This window comes from Thunnus maccoyii, chromosome 16 (genome assembly GCF_910596095.1).
Source record: "Thunnus maccoyii chromosome 16, fThuMac1.1, whole genome shotgun sequence".
Lineage (NCBI taxonomy): Eukaryota > Metazoa > Chordata > Actinopteri > Scombriformes > Scombridae > Thunnus > Thunnus maccoyii.
Window position 1 is genome coordinate 7071767 of NC_056548.1, and position 13503 is coordinate 7085269.

A 13503-nucleotide genomic window follows, 5' to 3' on the forward strand; every position below is an offset into this window, starting at 1 on the left:
TGTAAGTTTATAAGATGTTATGAGTTGTTTTTTTTGTTTTTTTTATCAAACTATATATAAACCTGTAGCAGGAATATGATTTATTATCGTTATTTGTATAACTAAATATTATCATTATGTAGATTTGTTTTATGTTTGTTTCTGTGTTGTGGGTCTTTTTAGTATATTTTTGTATAAAATGCTGTTTTCTACTATTCTTAAGGGGATGGGAAAAAGCAATAAAAATTTGGTCCCCGAAAAAAGACTTGACATAATCTATAAAAGTAAAAACTTTCATTAGGCGCACAAATATGTTTATTGGAGGGCCGTGTTTGGCCCACAGGCCCCATATTTACCCACCACTGACCTACAGTATCAGGCCACAGTCACCTGTTCAACCTTCAGCTACAGACAGACAGGTTTCTGTTGTTGTAAGGGGAATATTAATGGTGAGATAAAATAATATCAGGATAACAACAGTATTATCTTAAAGTGAATGTTATTAATTGTTAACAGTGTGAAATCTTAAACTCGTGTAATAGTTTTTAGTGTTTTCCTGAAACAAAATGACTCATTAAAAACCAAATTAGTTCACATTAACAGTCAGGCATTGACAGATTTTGTTAAAATGTGACATGAGAACCATGAACATGTATTATTATTATAAAATCATTATGTTTCAATATTAAAATGTCAACTGCACAATTATATAAAGACATGAAAATGATAATATTGAACACAGAGCTGTTCTTATACTGTACTATACTCTTATACTACTTACACTGAGTTAAATCATAAAAAATAAAATTGAAAAATCTTATTTTGGACTTCCTGACGGATCCCTGATGAAAGTGTGATATTAGAGAATCAACATGTAGTACAAATTCTACCCAGAGGATGGCAGTCACACAGGTATCAGAGGTGACGGATCAGATCAGATTATACTCTGCAGATCTCCACTAATGTGTGTGTTTAAATGAGTTTCCATCTGTCTGTATATGTACATAAAAGATCAGTATGTGAGTAAACATACTTAAATGCACATTCATGCATGTATTTATTTAACTGAGATACTACAGGCGACTCAAACCTTTTCTGAATCCATATGATCCACTGGTGCATTCAGATTTATTCCTTCACCTTCTTTGAATGTTACAGCTTGCAGGAAACAAAACACAATCCTGCAGCACATACAGAGACTAACAGCTGCAGATATATTTGTGCATCACAGAGTTTACTCACTCCTCAGGTGAGTGACGTCCCCCTTCATCTTCTCGTCTCTCTCTTTGGTCCGCTCCACTGAGTTGAGGCTTTTCTCCAGGTCCTGCAGAGCCTCCTCGGCCTGCTTCAGCCTCTTCTCCAGCTCCACCCGAGACTCTATCTCCGCCTGACACACACAGGAAACAGACAGGACGTGTGTACAAATATATTTGAGCAATTAACTAAGAAGAAGGTTAATTGATATATTGTATTAAAATTCAGCTTTCGATGATTCTGTATTAATCAGTCCATGTTTCCTGTTGCTGATATGATGGAAGAAACAGGAGAAATTCAAATGTTTAAGGAGGTTACAGACTGTTGAAACCTGCTTTATGATGCTATGATGAAGATAATAAGTCTGTATTTAAGTGGAGTCAAGAGCATCCTGTGATTGTCTGAAAGCAGTTCAAGAGGCTTTTCCACCTGACAAGCAAAAATACTAAAAACTTTGAATTTGACAATAAACACACAGAATAAATATTGATTTTTTTTAACTTAACTCCAATAATATTGCTGTGTGCAGTATTATTAACATACTAAGCCTGCTAGGAACACAAGTCTTTACAGTCACAACCTGGGAACATACAGTAGAAGAAGTACTTGAGGTGACTGGTTTAACTAGTCAGTTAGGGTTTTGGTATTTGCTCAAGGGCACTTCAGCAGGACAGGAATTTGTGTCTTAAACTGCTCATCTGTACTTTGCAAGTAATACAGTTTGACTGAGACCTGAAGGAGGGAAAAAGGAAGGAGAACAGCATATGTGAGGAAATGTAAGAGGTGGAGACAGAGAGAAGGCAGGAAAGAGAAGTTATTTCATACAGGATGAGCATTTGTGTTGCAATAAGTGTAATGTGATACCAGATCTTTGTGTCAGATGGACTCAGCTCGTCAGACCAGGCGTGAAAGATGAACTTGATTCAATAAAACGTCTGACAGGATGAGAAACCCTCACCTGTGTTATTAGCACAGACTGTGGTACTCACACCAGAATCAGAGGCCAACTCCATTATTATTATTATTATTATTATTATTATTATTATTATTATTATTATTATTATTATTATTATTATTATTATTATTATTGTTGGTATTAGTGGTAGTAATATTAGTAGTAGTAGTGGTCATTTTTAGTCATGTATTTTCATATTTATGTATTTGTTTTTTGACAATTTTAGCAACATCAATGTAAATTAACCAACAGCTCATCAACAGATAATTTATCCCGACTCAACTTGAAATTGACAAAATGTATAAAACACTTCAGACGAAGCAGACGTTCAATCAAAAGACGAGGAAAACATTTCAATTCAATTTCAATTCAAACACATAATTTGGTTCCATTAAAAATAAAAATAATGTGAGATCATTTCTCACATCAAAAAGTCACAGATGTTATAATAATGTATAATTATCAACATTACCTTTGTTCTACCTGCACTACCTCAAGTGTTTTTGCGCTATAACTTGCATTATACATTTATTGCATTGTGCCTTCCTGCATTATATATAATGGCAATTAAAATGAACCTTCAACCTTCAATAATGTGCATGGTCTTGGCATTATAAATATTCCACATTCTTGTTTTGCCCCAAGCTTGCAAACTTACTACTGCTCTATTTTTTTTTTTTTTAAATGTCTAAGGTGCTGAATTTCCCTTTAAAATGTTGTTCTCTCATTTCTATTTTTGGAATTAGCTCTGAGCTCCAGGCCTTACAGCAACAGAGGCTGATGTCTTAGCTTTTACATCCCTGATTGCACATAGAAACACATTATTGCACTGCAAATGTCCTAATCTTCCTTCTTTGTGGCTCCAGGATCTCCTTTCATTTTTACACTTGGAAAAAAATCAAATACACTCTTTAAGAAGATCAACAGCACAACATCATAAAAGACGAGACCCTTTATCTTCTTTATTCCATCTTTGTTATTGTGTGTGAATTCCTCGCCTTTATTTGACATTCAGGATGGTGATGAAATGTGATGTTGATGGGTTTTTATTGTGCTTTTTTGTTTTGTTTTGTTTTTTTATTCTTCCTCTGCTGTAACTGTCAGTTTTGTTTATGTATTTTGTAAATCCTCTTATTTCCAATTCTTTTTCTTTCTTGACTTTAAGAATCTGCTGGCGCTGGAAGTCGGGGTGTGAGCGGGAGGTTTATTGTTATGTCTCCTTGTCTGTTGTTCACTATAAAACAAAATATAGTGTATATACTACGGGTACACTTGGTTGCTTATGTAACTACCTGTTATCGGATCATTTTGTGTTCCTAATAAACATATTAAAACAATCAATATTCCACCTGTGCTCTTCCTCAAAATGTCTTTCTGCTGTGAGAAAGCTCAATAATGTGAGACGGGTTGTGTCCAAAGTACAAAGTACGCTCAATCTAAGCAGTTCACTAAACAGTCAGTATGATGCATCTTAAAATAGTTTCACTCTACTGTTGTCTTTCATGATGTGATGTTATGTGAGTCTAACATTTTACATTCTAATATTTTATCAATTGTTTCTTCTTAGGAGTCAGTTATGCAATATTTTTTCATGTCAGACAATGATAAGATCTTGTTAAGTGGTTGATGGACTGTGAAAACACCAGTCCAGGACTTTATCATTATCCCTGACAAAGGCTAATAAGTTGTATTTTAAAATATATTAGAGTGTTTTCAATAAACCTAAACCTGAAAAGGAAACGGAGGAGCTGCTAAAAGCTGATAAAAAGTCAAAATAATTATGGATGGTTGGTAAACAGCTCAGAAAAGAAAAAAATATTGTTAAAGTTTTATAAACTAAATATTTTTGTCTCTTTGGCGTTCTACAATTCAAGTTTGATCGACATTCAATGGCTTGAGCATTGCATCATTTCCTGTTAGTATAAAACTGTTTAGTGTGTTGATTTCTTGTATACTAACAGATAAAACATTATACTGTTAAGATGAGTGCTTAGTATATACTGTATACATCTAACATGTTTGGCAATGATACACAGTACAGGTTGGTCTTTTAATCTGTTTACAGATCTTCCAAAAGTGACATTTTAAAAGCTTGAAATACGTGTAAAACTCGCCTCCATTTTCAGCTGCGACTTTCTGTCATTATATCCAGTATTAATGTAGTGAATTACAGAGTAATCAGCAGCCTTCAGTCCATTTAAATCACTATAAAGCAGAGCTAATAGCAGGGAGACAGTGTGTCTACAGAAGCAATCACACTGCACTTACACATTTAAAAGGGTTTCAAAATTGCACTTCTCCTGTATTTATTTGTTCATATGATGAAGAAATGTTAAATACTTTGTAAACATTATATTTTCTTTGAGTGGTAAGTATAAATCAGGACATTTACACTAATCCATCCTTTTTCTTTACAAGTTTTCCTCTGCAACCATATTATAAACTCATATAAACAAGATAATGTGTTGACCTTTGAAAGGACTCCGAGCTGTGTTTGGTTGCTGTGTGACTGCAGGCTGAGAGCAGCTGAGTCATGCTGTGTTACCTTCAGCTCGGCCTCAGTCTGCTGTTTGTCCGCGGTGAGCTGAGATAGCGACTGCTGCAGGGTCCGGGCCTGAGACGAGTAGTACTCCCTCTCCTGCTGCAGGACTTTGGCTCGCTGCTCGATCTCCCTGAGCCTGAACGACAGAAACACCATCAGACGGGGGACAAACTACAAACTACACAAACAAAACAAACACAGGGAACAGTGAGCATGTTGTTGTCCTAATTCTGCCTTTTTAAACCCCTTTTAAAAAAAAACCCAACAAGATTAAAATGACACTGTTTTTGTTGCAGAAAAAATACAGTGGACAGACACACACACACACACACACACACACTTGTAATGTCACTTGAAGGTTAAAACAAGACAGCTTTCTTTTAAAGAGGCAAGTTAAACTGACATTTTGCATTTGTTTATTTAACTATGATATTTAATTGAGACTTTTAGATTAATTTAATTCAGTGTTTTTAATTTAGTTGAATATCAGATTGGTTCTTTTTATGATTTTTATCACTTTTTCTTATGCAAAAAAAGTAGTGGGCTTTGCACACCTGCAAACAGACAAGTGTGTAGCGGATAAAGAAATAGTTCAAAACAAGGAAATGACTCACACACACTGTCTGTACTTATGATAAGTTTATTAAGTAGCTACATTTTGGTCAAGCAACCTTCATCAGGGATTTCATGCTTTTTCTTACACAAAATTTTTATAACTTTTACTTATGCCGACTTTCAAACTTACCTGCTGTCCTAAAATGTTTTTTGTGTGTGTGTGTGTGTGTGTGTGAGAATGTCAGATACAACAGGTTGTATGGATAATATAATTTTATCTATTCTGTTCTATTGTTTATAGTGTGAAATATTATTTTATCATGATATGATTGAAAAAACAAAAATAATGACTGAAACTGAAAAAAAAATTTTAAATATTAAAATTAATCACAAATTAAGCTAAAGTAGGTGATTATTAAAGTCCCCCTCCACTCAAAAATATGTTTTTCTTCTTACAGTTGAATGTTTGAGCTTCACTGTAAAAAATGACGAATGTGCAGTTTGACACTGGAAGGCTGTAAAAACCAGTTTGTGACAGAACTACTGTGCAACTTACACAAGTGCATCGTGGGCTTTTTTGTGGAAAAACCATATAAGACCCAAATAAACATTCAACGTAGAGTTTTTTATATACATTTTAAAACATGTCTGAGGCGGATATTTAACTTATATGAATTATTATGTAATATCTTAACCCATCCAATAAAACAGTCTGGTGATAAATACAGAACAATCTTTTAGAAACGCTGTCACTGTTCATTCAACTGTATGATCCTGTTGTTGTTGTTGTTGTTGTTGTTGTTTTGTATGCTCCTCTGTGTATGTAAATGAGGTCAATGAAATATTAGAAAAACCTTTCAATAAAATACAGCCTCCAAACACACCAACCAAACTACTAAAGAAGTAGTGGCTACAAAAACTGAACATTATAACTAGTATTTGTTGCAGGACTATTGTGCTGCAGTACAGGTGATGTAAAATGTATCGTGTTTGTATTTTTCACATCATCCCAGCTGTACCTGTCAGACGACTGAGAGGAGGAAAGTGAAGGCAGAGTTCATGGAAACATGATGAGCCGTATGTTTCAGTGTTCATAACACAACATTAGCGCTACACAGTCAATAGCAGCTGCCTGTAATATCCCACTTACTGGTGCTGATCAATGGGCTGGTTGTTTAGGGATCAATACACATTTCCACTAGCAGTTACATCCTCTGTGCCATTAGCATAGAGGCTCCCTGGAAAGGCCAGAGTGTTTGACCCTTTGGATGTCAGAACACGATCGCAGTCTAACTTCTTGTATAACTGTTTAGTCTTATAGAATAATTATGTAATCAGTCGGTTATATGTATAAAAAACATTTAAGACATTTTCAGGAACTAAAGAAAATAACCTTGTTTGTTTTTTTTTTTATGACTTTGATGCTCTTGAAAGGATTTCAGACAAAAGGTTGAGAGATTTTTAACCAGCATGAGACTATGTAACCTTTCTGATAATGTAAAAAAACACAAATAAAACAGTCTGAAGTCTGTTTCTCACTCACTTATCGTCAGCCTGCTCCTTCTCACGCAGCAGGACCTTCATTTGCTCCTCGATGTGGCGCAGGTCCTGCAGCAGGTCCACGTCTCCGAGCTCCTCGCTGTCCTCAGACTTCCTGCAGGTCTCCTCCACCTTCTCCTCCGGCTCCTTCACCCCCAGCAGCTCCAGAGTTCTCTGTTTCTCCTGAGAGAGCTCCTGCAGGACGAAAACACGAGAATCAGATGCTGATTAATCTTCTCGGCCTGAAAGGATTTAATTTGAACTGGTGTCGGAGAGGAGTTTTAGTGCTGTGTATCACCAGTATAATGTAATAATATCACAGCAGCAGGAAGTTGAGAGCTCATTCACAGTCTTAGAGAAAGTACTTTGACAACACTCAAGGTCCACTTACTGGCTGCAGTTGAAATCTCTGGAAAAATATAGTTGCGTAAAAGTTTTTTGGTCAAATAAATGAGAAGGTTTAAATTTCTTGAACTTTAGATGTTTACATTGATGATTCAGGTCTTTTTCAGATGCAGCACCTCAGCTGAAATCTACATTATTGAATAAATGACAGAACTATACATTATATTATAGTTTAACTGCATATGCACGTGTATTATGAGTTCAGTTATTACATTTCTGAAAATATTTCACAAAGATGGACAAAAGTTTCTACACTAACAGTTTGTAATCTATGGAGGAGAATTAGTGCCAAATTTAAAAAAATTTTTTTTTATTCTAATAGTAATATTCCGAGAAAAAACAGTTTGACATTTTAGGAAACTTGCTTTTCACTTTCTTGCCAAGAGTTAGATGAGAAAATTGATACCACGATTACGACTGTGCATCAAATATGGAGCTACAGTCAGGAGACGGTTAGCTTAGCTTAGCATAAAGACTGGAAGCAGAGGGAAACAGCTAGCATAGCTCTGTTAAAGGTTTAAAAATCCACATAACAAAAATGAATCAATCTTCTTACTCTTGGCAAGAAAGCAAATAAGCTTATTTCTCAAAATGTCCAATTATTCCTGTAAGTCTTTACTTTTGTGTCTTTCCTCTTACATTTGACTCACTTCTGACTCAAGTTTTTCCACGTGGCTTTAATTCACTCTAAAAGTAGTTTTTTTTTTTTATCAGTATCAGTTTTATTATGTTAGCAGGATAATTGGATTATTAGCAGGATATTGGGTTTGTTACATAATTTATTACATCAGCAGCTGTAACATTGCAAGATCGGAAACGAGCACCAGAGTCCTTTCCAACACATCAATAAAGTTGTTCTTGTTTACGCTGGTTTGCAGATTTGCACTATCAGCACACAGGAGTCGTTGGATGAGTGACAAGTAACTTTTATTTCTCACTAAATGTTTTTTACTCACCTCAATGGATTTCTGCAGCATGATCGTCAAACTGCTCAGCTCCTCTTTTTCACTCTCCACACCTTTCAGGGACTGAGCGGTGCCGTCCAGGTCTCTGCCAACAACACACAACAAAATATCATTTACAGACTGGTACCATAGATTCAGTACTGGTGAACATTAATGGAAAATAGTCGAGGTTTTTTTTTTACAGTTTAATTTGCTCCTGCTCTGCCTTCAGCTCCAGCACCACCTCCTCAAACTTCATTTTCTCCTCCTCAAGAACCTGGTTCAGACGCTCCAGCTCCTGCACACACACACATACACACACACACACGTGCACAAGCACACGCGTAAGAAATATCCGAAGTTCATTACAATTTCTTAATTCCAAGGTGACAGAAAATTAATAAAAACACAGTTGCTGTTATTTGCGGACGACAGTAAACAAAAGTCGTACCTCTCTCTGTGCTCTCTGATGGCTAAGCTCCTCAGTCTCCTCCATCAGTTTATCTGGAGAAAGAAAACTATTTCACATAATCTGCTTCTGCATGTCAAACCTACAAAGACGCTCATTTAATCAGGTGACCCTCCACTCGTTTACCCAGGTACTCCTGCTTCTCCTTGGCCAGCTGCAGCCCCTGAGCCTCCAGACTCTCGATCATGGCCTCCCCCAGCTGGGCGTTCTTCCACGTGCTGTTGGTCGGAGATCGTAATTTTAGCAACCAAAGAATGGTTAAATAAATAGATGCATTTTTAAAAGCAGTAATTTACAGAAGGAGTGTAATTCTGTTTTAAAAAATGGTAAAGCTTTATTTTACAAGTCCTCTAATTTTATTATAATTTCCTGGAAATTTCTGGAAAGTAATTTGCAGGTATTTAAAGGACCAGTGTGTAGAATTTAGTGGCGTCTAGTGGATTTGGTAGAAATGGAATATAATATTCATAAGTAACTTTAGCAAGTTTTGTGGCCACCGTAGGTTCTCCTACACACTTGGAAGGGAAGGGGGAGGGGAGAGGTATTCATTTGGTTGTAACCTCACCGCTAGATGCCACTAAATCTTACACACTGGTCCTTTAACAATAGTTTGATTTGTGTGTTGAACTACAAATTAGCATATTAGATGCTGTCTTGTCCTAAGAATTTATTGTTAAATACCTGCAAATTACTTATTACTGTTGTTATTAAAGATTTCCAGGAAATCAGTATAAAATGAAGGAACCTGTAAAATAAATCCATCATCAATATGTCTGGAAGTACTGTCACAAATTATACGCTATTGTGTCAGTTCTGGGTTCATCAGGCCTTCATCTTTAACATTTAAAAAGTATAATTTGTGTTGAGTATTTACTCACACTTTCCCTGATTCCTGGAGCATCTCCATCCACTGGACCTGCTCATCCTCAGACTCAGCAGCCAGGACTATGGTACCCTGGGGGGGCAGATGTGAGACATTTTACATCAGCATCTATTCAATAATGGGCTCAGGCTGTCAAAGAAGATGGTGAATTTCCATCTTTGGGCTGCTGAGATACATAGACTGACTTCTCTCATCATTGCAGTGATAAGAGCACAATTTGTCAAGTCATACTTCAACTTTGCTCTGCAGGAGCAGCAGTATTACACTTCAAATACAACACCTTTTTTACATAGATTTGTGTTTTATGTTGTCTGGCTGCATCTTCACGCCCATGACTGTCTTAAAAATAATACTTTTAACCTCAGTAAGTAAGTGATAAGTGTCAGCAGTGAGTCTTTGCAGTAACTGTGTAACAGGATCATTTTCTTACAGAGAAGTCTTCCAGGTTGACCACGATGGCAAACGGCATGCCCAGGCCCTCGTTAGCTGACACCAAACATCCTTCCAAAGGAATGACTCCCTGAAACCAAAAATACATCTCACAGTTATTTATATTTTTGGGATAATCTCGCCTCATGTCTGAATTATTGACTCCGTCTGTTTACTGAAGCAAAAAGTGACTTAAAACAGCGTCACCTTCTTCATTATCTTACAGGGGTTCAGAGAGGATGCAGTGGCTCACCTTGGGGTGGATGTTGAAGAACCTGTTGGTCTCAAAGTTTCTCTTCTCACTCTCCGCGTAGTAGAGTAAGAAGCTGTCTTTGATGATGAAGAATCTTTGTACCGAGGAAGACAATGAAAGCAGCAGTGAGTCAATCCTGTGGAGCTGAAACGAACCGACGTCTGCTGATGTTCTGAACACAAATCTGATGAGCAGGTAACTTTTTGGATAACTTGATGATGACACTGATGCACTTTAGTCTATTATAAATACAGTATGTATATTCCTCACTTGATGAGGGACAGTATATATTTAATTCAGTCTTAAATAACAACAGACCTGTACAGTTTATGTTGTACATAAGCTGCTATTTTCTGTCCACACTGCTGCCGTTTTACTGTAACTTTGGTCTGATCATCAGTCTGATCATAACAGGGAGGAGCGATGAATCTCCAAATTTCTAAATGTAAACCACAGTTACAACATGGCTGCAGCTGACTGTAACACTAGCTAATGAGTCCAGTTATCCTTATAAATTGTAACAATTGAGCTAAAACAGATCACTGGTGCAACAATGATGCATCTCATTACTGAGTGACACATTTATATGTTTATTTGTTTCCTCCATGTGCTGTTATTGTGCATTTTAAGGGAACTCTGCAATTAAGTAAACTTAAAAACTAATAAAAATAAAAAGTGTGTGAATGAAATACAATTTAAACGAGCATTCAAGCAATAAGTATGCACTTCCAATACACAAAAAAGTTGGCAGACGTGTCAAAGAGGCTTTTAAAAGGAGGGTCAAATTCTGTCTGAGATATCATGACTTTTAGTTTTCCTAGTTTGAGTCGAGCACCAATAACGCTGGAGCCTTCATTTCCCATAACACACCTCAGTAGCATCTTTCATTAGACCTTCCTGTCTGTTAAACGCCTTCATCTTTCCAACTTCATGGCTCCAGTTTATAACTCAGGTTTTTATGTCAAATTAAGTCTCAAGTCTAACTCGAGATGACATCATCAGAGAAAATAAACTCTGACGTTATGAATAAACTGGTCTTTTTATGTGTTAATGGTTGTCAAACACGCAGCCATATTTAGACTGAAGTCATTTGAAACCTTTTTGAGGGTCATTGTCAGTGGTTGGCAGACTGCCTGTTTTTTTTTTCATCTGGCGACAACAACAAATACCAATAAATCATTAAGCCCAACCATCTCCAGTTTGGCACAAAAACCAAAAGAGCAAATTCAAATTCTTTTGACCTTTATGACACGAGCACATGAGAAAGGTTACGAAGATTGAGCAGTAAATGGGCTTTCTGGATCCACTGTGTATTGTCGTTTTAACGGTTATGTAAACTAAGAGCATTATCATGACATAAGGTACCAATCCAGCCATTTTTACATCCAAATAGTCACTCCTAACAGCATATAGTTGCATTGGGATGTGACAACACTGGTGGATAAGTATATCCTGTTGTTATATAAAGCGATCCTCTAATACACAACATGTCAACAGTCCCGTTTTAAAATCCTCAATTTCCATTTTGGGAGAAAATAAAATAAAAATCTGAAGCTCATAATTCAGCATTTTAGAAATAAAGTTGATCAAGGCGACAAATCGTAACTATTAATCAATCAGGGTCTTACTGCCATAAAAACAGCGTCATTTTCTGTCATTGGTGATATTTTTCTAAGAGAAAAAGTTATTTTCAACAACAATTATGAAGCAATTTAAAGTGATTTTGCTTTCAGAACAGTAGAGTGATGATATTTTATACTTGTGGTGCCAAATAAATGGTCAATTTAAGTTGACTGAACTCACTTGTCAAATATGTTACAGCAGCTATAAACTTTTCAACACTCATTTTCACTCCTTGGAAGGAAAATGTGACCGTTCCATAAGAAAAATCTGCATTTTTGTCCCCATAAAAGGAAAACTACCTCCAAAATAGCAACTTTTCAGGAACTAAGAAAAAGCAGTCGTCCCCTAAGCTTCGTCACCCTGCAAAAAAAAATACAGGTGAATCACACCTCACCCTTACCTGCGGGACCACTTGGCCGACGGGCGTCCGAAGGGCCTCTTCCACAGCACGCCGTGCAGCTGCACTTTGGTGCTGATGTCCAACACTTCAGAGTCCGACTGCTCCATGGACGTCCAGGGCGAGAACAGAGAGTTTCTGGACGAGGACGAGAACATCCTCTCTGGCTTCCCACGCCCTGGGAGGTGGGGCAGCAGCGAGGAAAAAAAAGACAACAACAAAAAAAACTATCAATAGAACTAAAAAAAAAAAAAAAAAAAAAAAATCAATATAAATCAATCAATAACAATTAGCCGAATAACTCAATAACACACACACACATAGAGGTGCATGTACAGCTGTGAGGAAGTAGCTGCCACTAAAAGTAGCAGAGAAATCCCAATAACTCAGCGGGGTGGAACGATGCAGCTGCCAATACGCTCATCAGCTGGAGGCGGACTGACTGCACAGTGCAGCAGAGATGAAAACAGGGATGATAGAGAGGGAGGGGGAGGGAGGGAGGAAGAGGAGGGATACTGGGAGGCGATGGGGGCGGGAGAGAAAAGAGAAGCTTTAGGAATGAGTTGCTAAATCTGAAGCCCGGTCGATATATTCCAGCCAGTAAAAGCCGTTATTCAGATTACTGTACTTGCAGCAAGCAGCAGTCTCCAGCTTTTGGCAGGTGTGAACTTTCCATCCATGCATCCATACATCACTCCATCCATCCATCCATCCATCACTCCATCCATCACTCCAGCAGTGAATTAGGGGAACATCTGTGGCTGAGGCGTGGCGGCACGACTCTCTAGTAAAGAGGATGGAGAGTCAGAGCGGTTGACATGCAGCTCAGCGTCGTGAGTATCAGATTAATTGACCAAACATGTGTCAGAGTGGATGGACGGCAGATTATAAAGATATTGACAGCTCAGCCTCGACATGCAGGACAGAGAAATGCACAAGCCTGCTATATTTTTTTTTTTTTCTGTTTCCATGAAAAGAAATTCCTAAAACAGCATCAAATTAAGAGAAAAGTCACACAATTTTGAAAAAATGTGACTCAAAGTGACAGTAAAACACCAAAAATTCTTATTTTGATAAAAACAGGATGAAAACTTCAAACATGGGAACAACTGTTTTCTATAAACGGACATAAAGTGCATTAAAACCAACCATGATGAAGTTCAGGCTCAATTCCACCTGTTAATATCTAGGAAAAATACCAAAACAGACATTTTTAACTTGAACATACTATAAATACAAACAAACTAAAACACTTCCACATTTTCACCAGTTTAAA

At 37.0% G+C, this 13503-nt stretch overlaps 1 protein-coding gene across 1 annotated transcript in view; it reads right to left on the bottom strand.

Annotated features, from left to right (window-relative positions):
* plekhd1 (pleckstrin homology domain containing, family D (with coiled-coil domains) member 1) overlaps positions 1–12385 on the bottom strand; it is a 15937-nt gene extending 3552 nt beyond the window's left edge. Inside the window, exons 1-11 of the mRNA XM_042388657.1 lie at positions 12231–12385; positions 10208–10301; positions 9956–10045; positions 9521–9597; positions 8769–8860; positions 8625–8677; positions 8377–8471; positions 8186–8279; positions 6829–7019; positions 4734–4866; positions 1222–1366 (exon numbers count right to left, since the gene is read on the bottom strand). Of these exons, the coding sequence (XP_042244591.1) occupies positions 1222–1366; positions 4734–4866; positions 6829–7019; positions 8186–8279; positions 8377–8471; positions 8625–8677; positions 8769–8860; positions 9521–9597; positions 9956–10045; positions 10208–10301; positions 12231–12385 (1219 nt within the window). The remainder of the gene's footprint in view (positions 1–1221; positions 1367–4733; positions 4867–6828; positions 7020–8185; positions 8280–8376; positions 8472–8624; positions 8678–8768; positions 8861–9520; positions 9598–9955; positions 10046–10207; positions 10302–12230) is intronic.
* Between the last annotated feature and the right edge of the window lie 1118 nt (positions 12386–13503).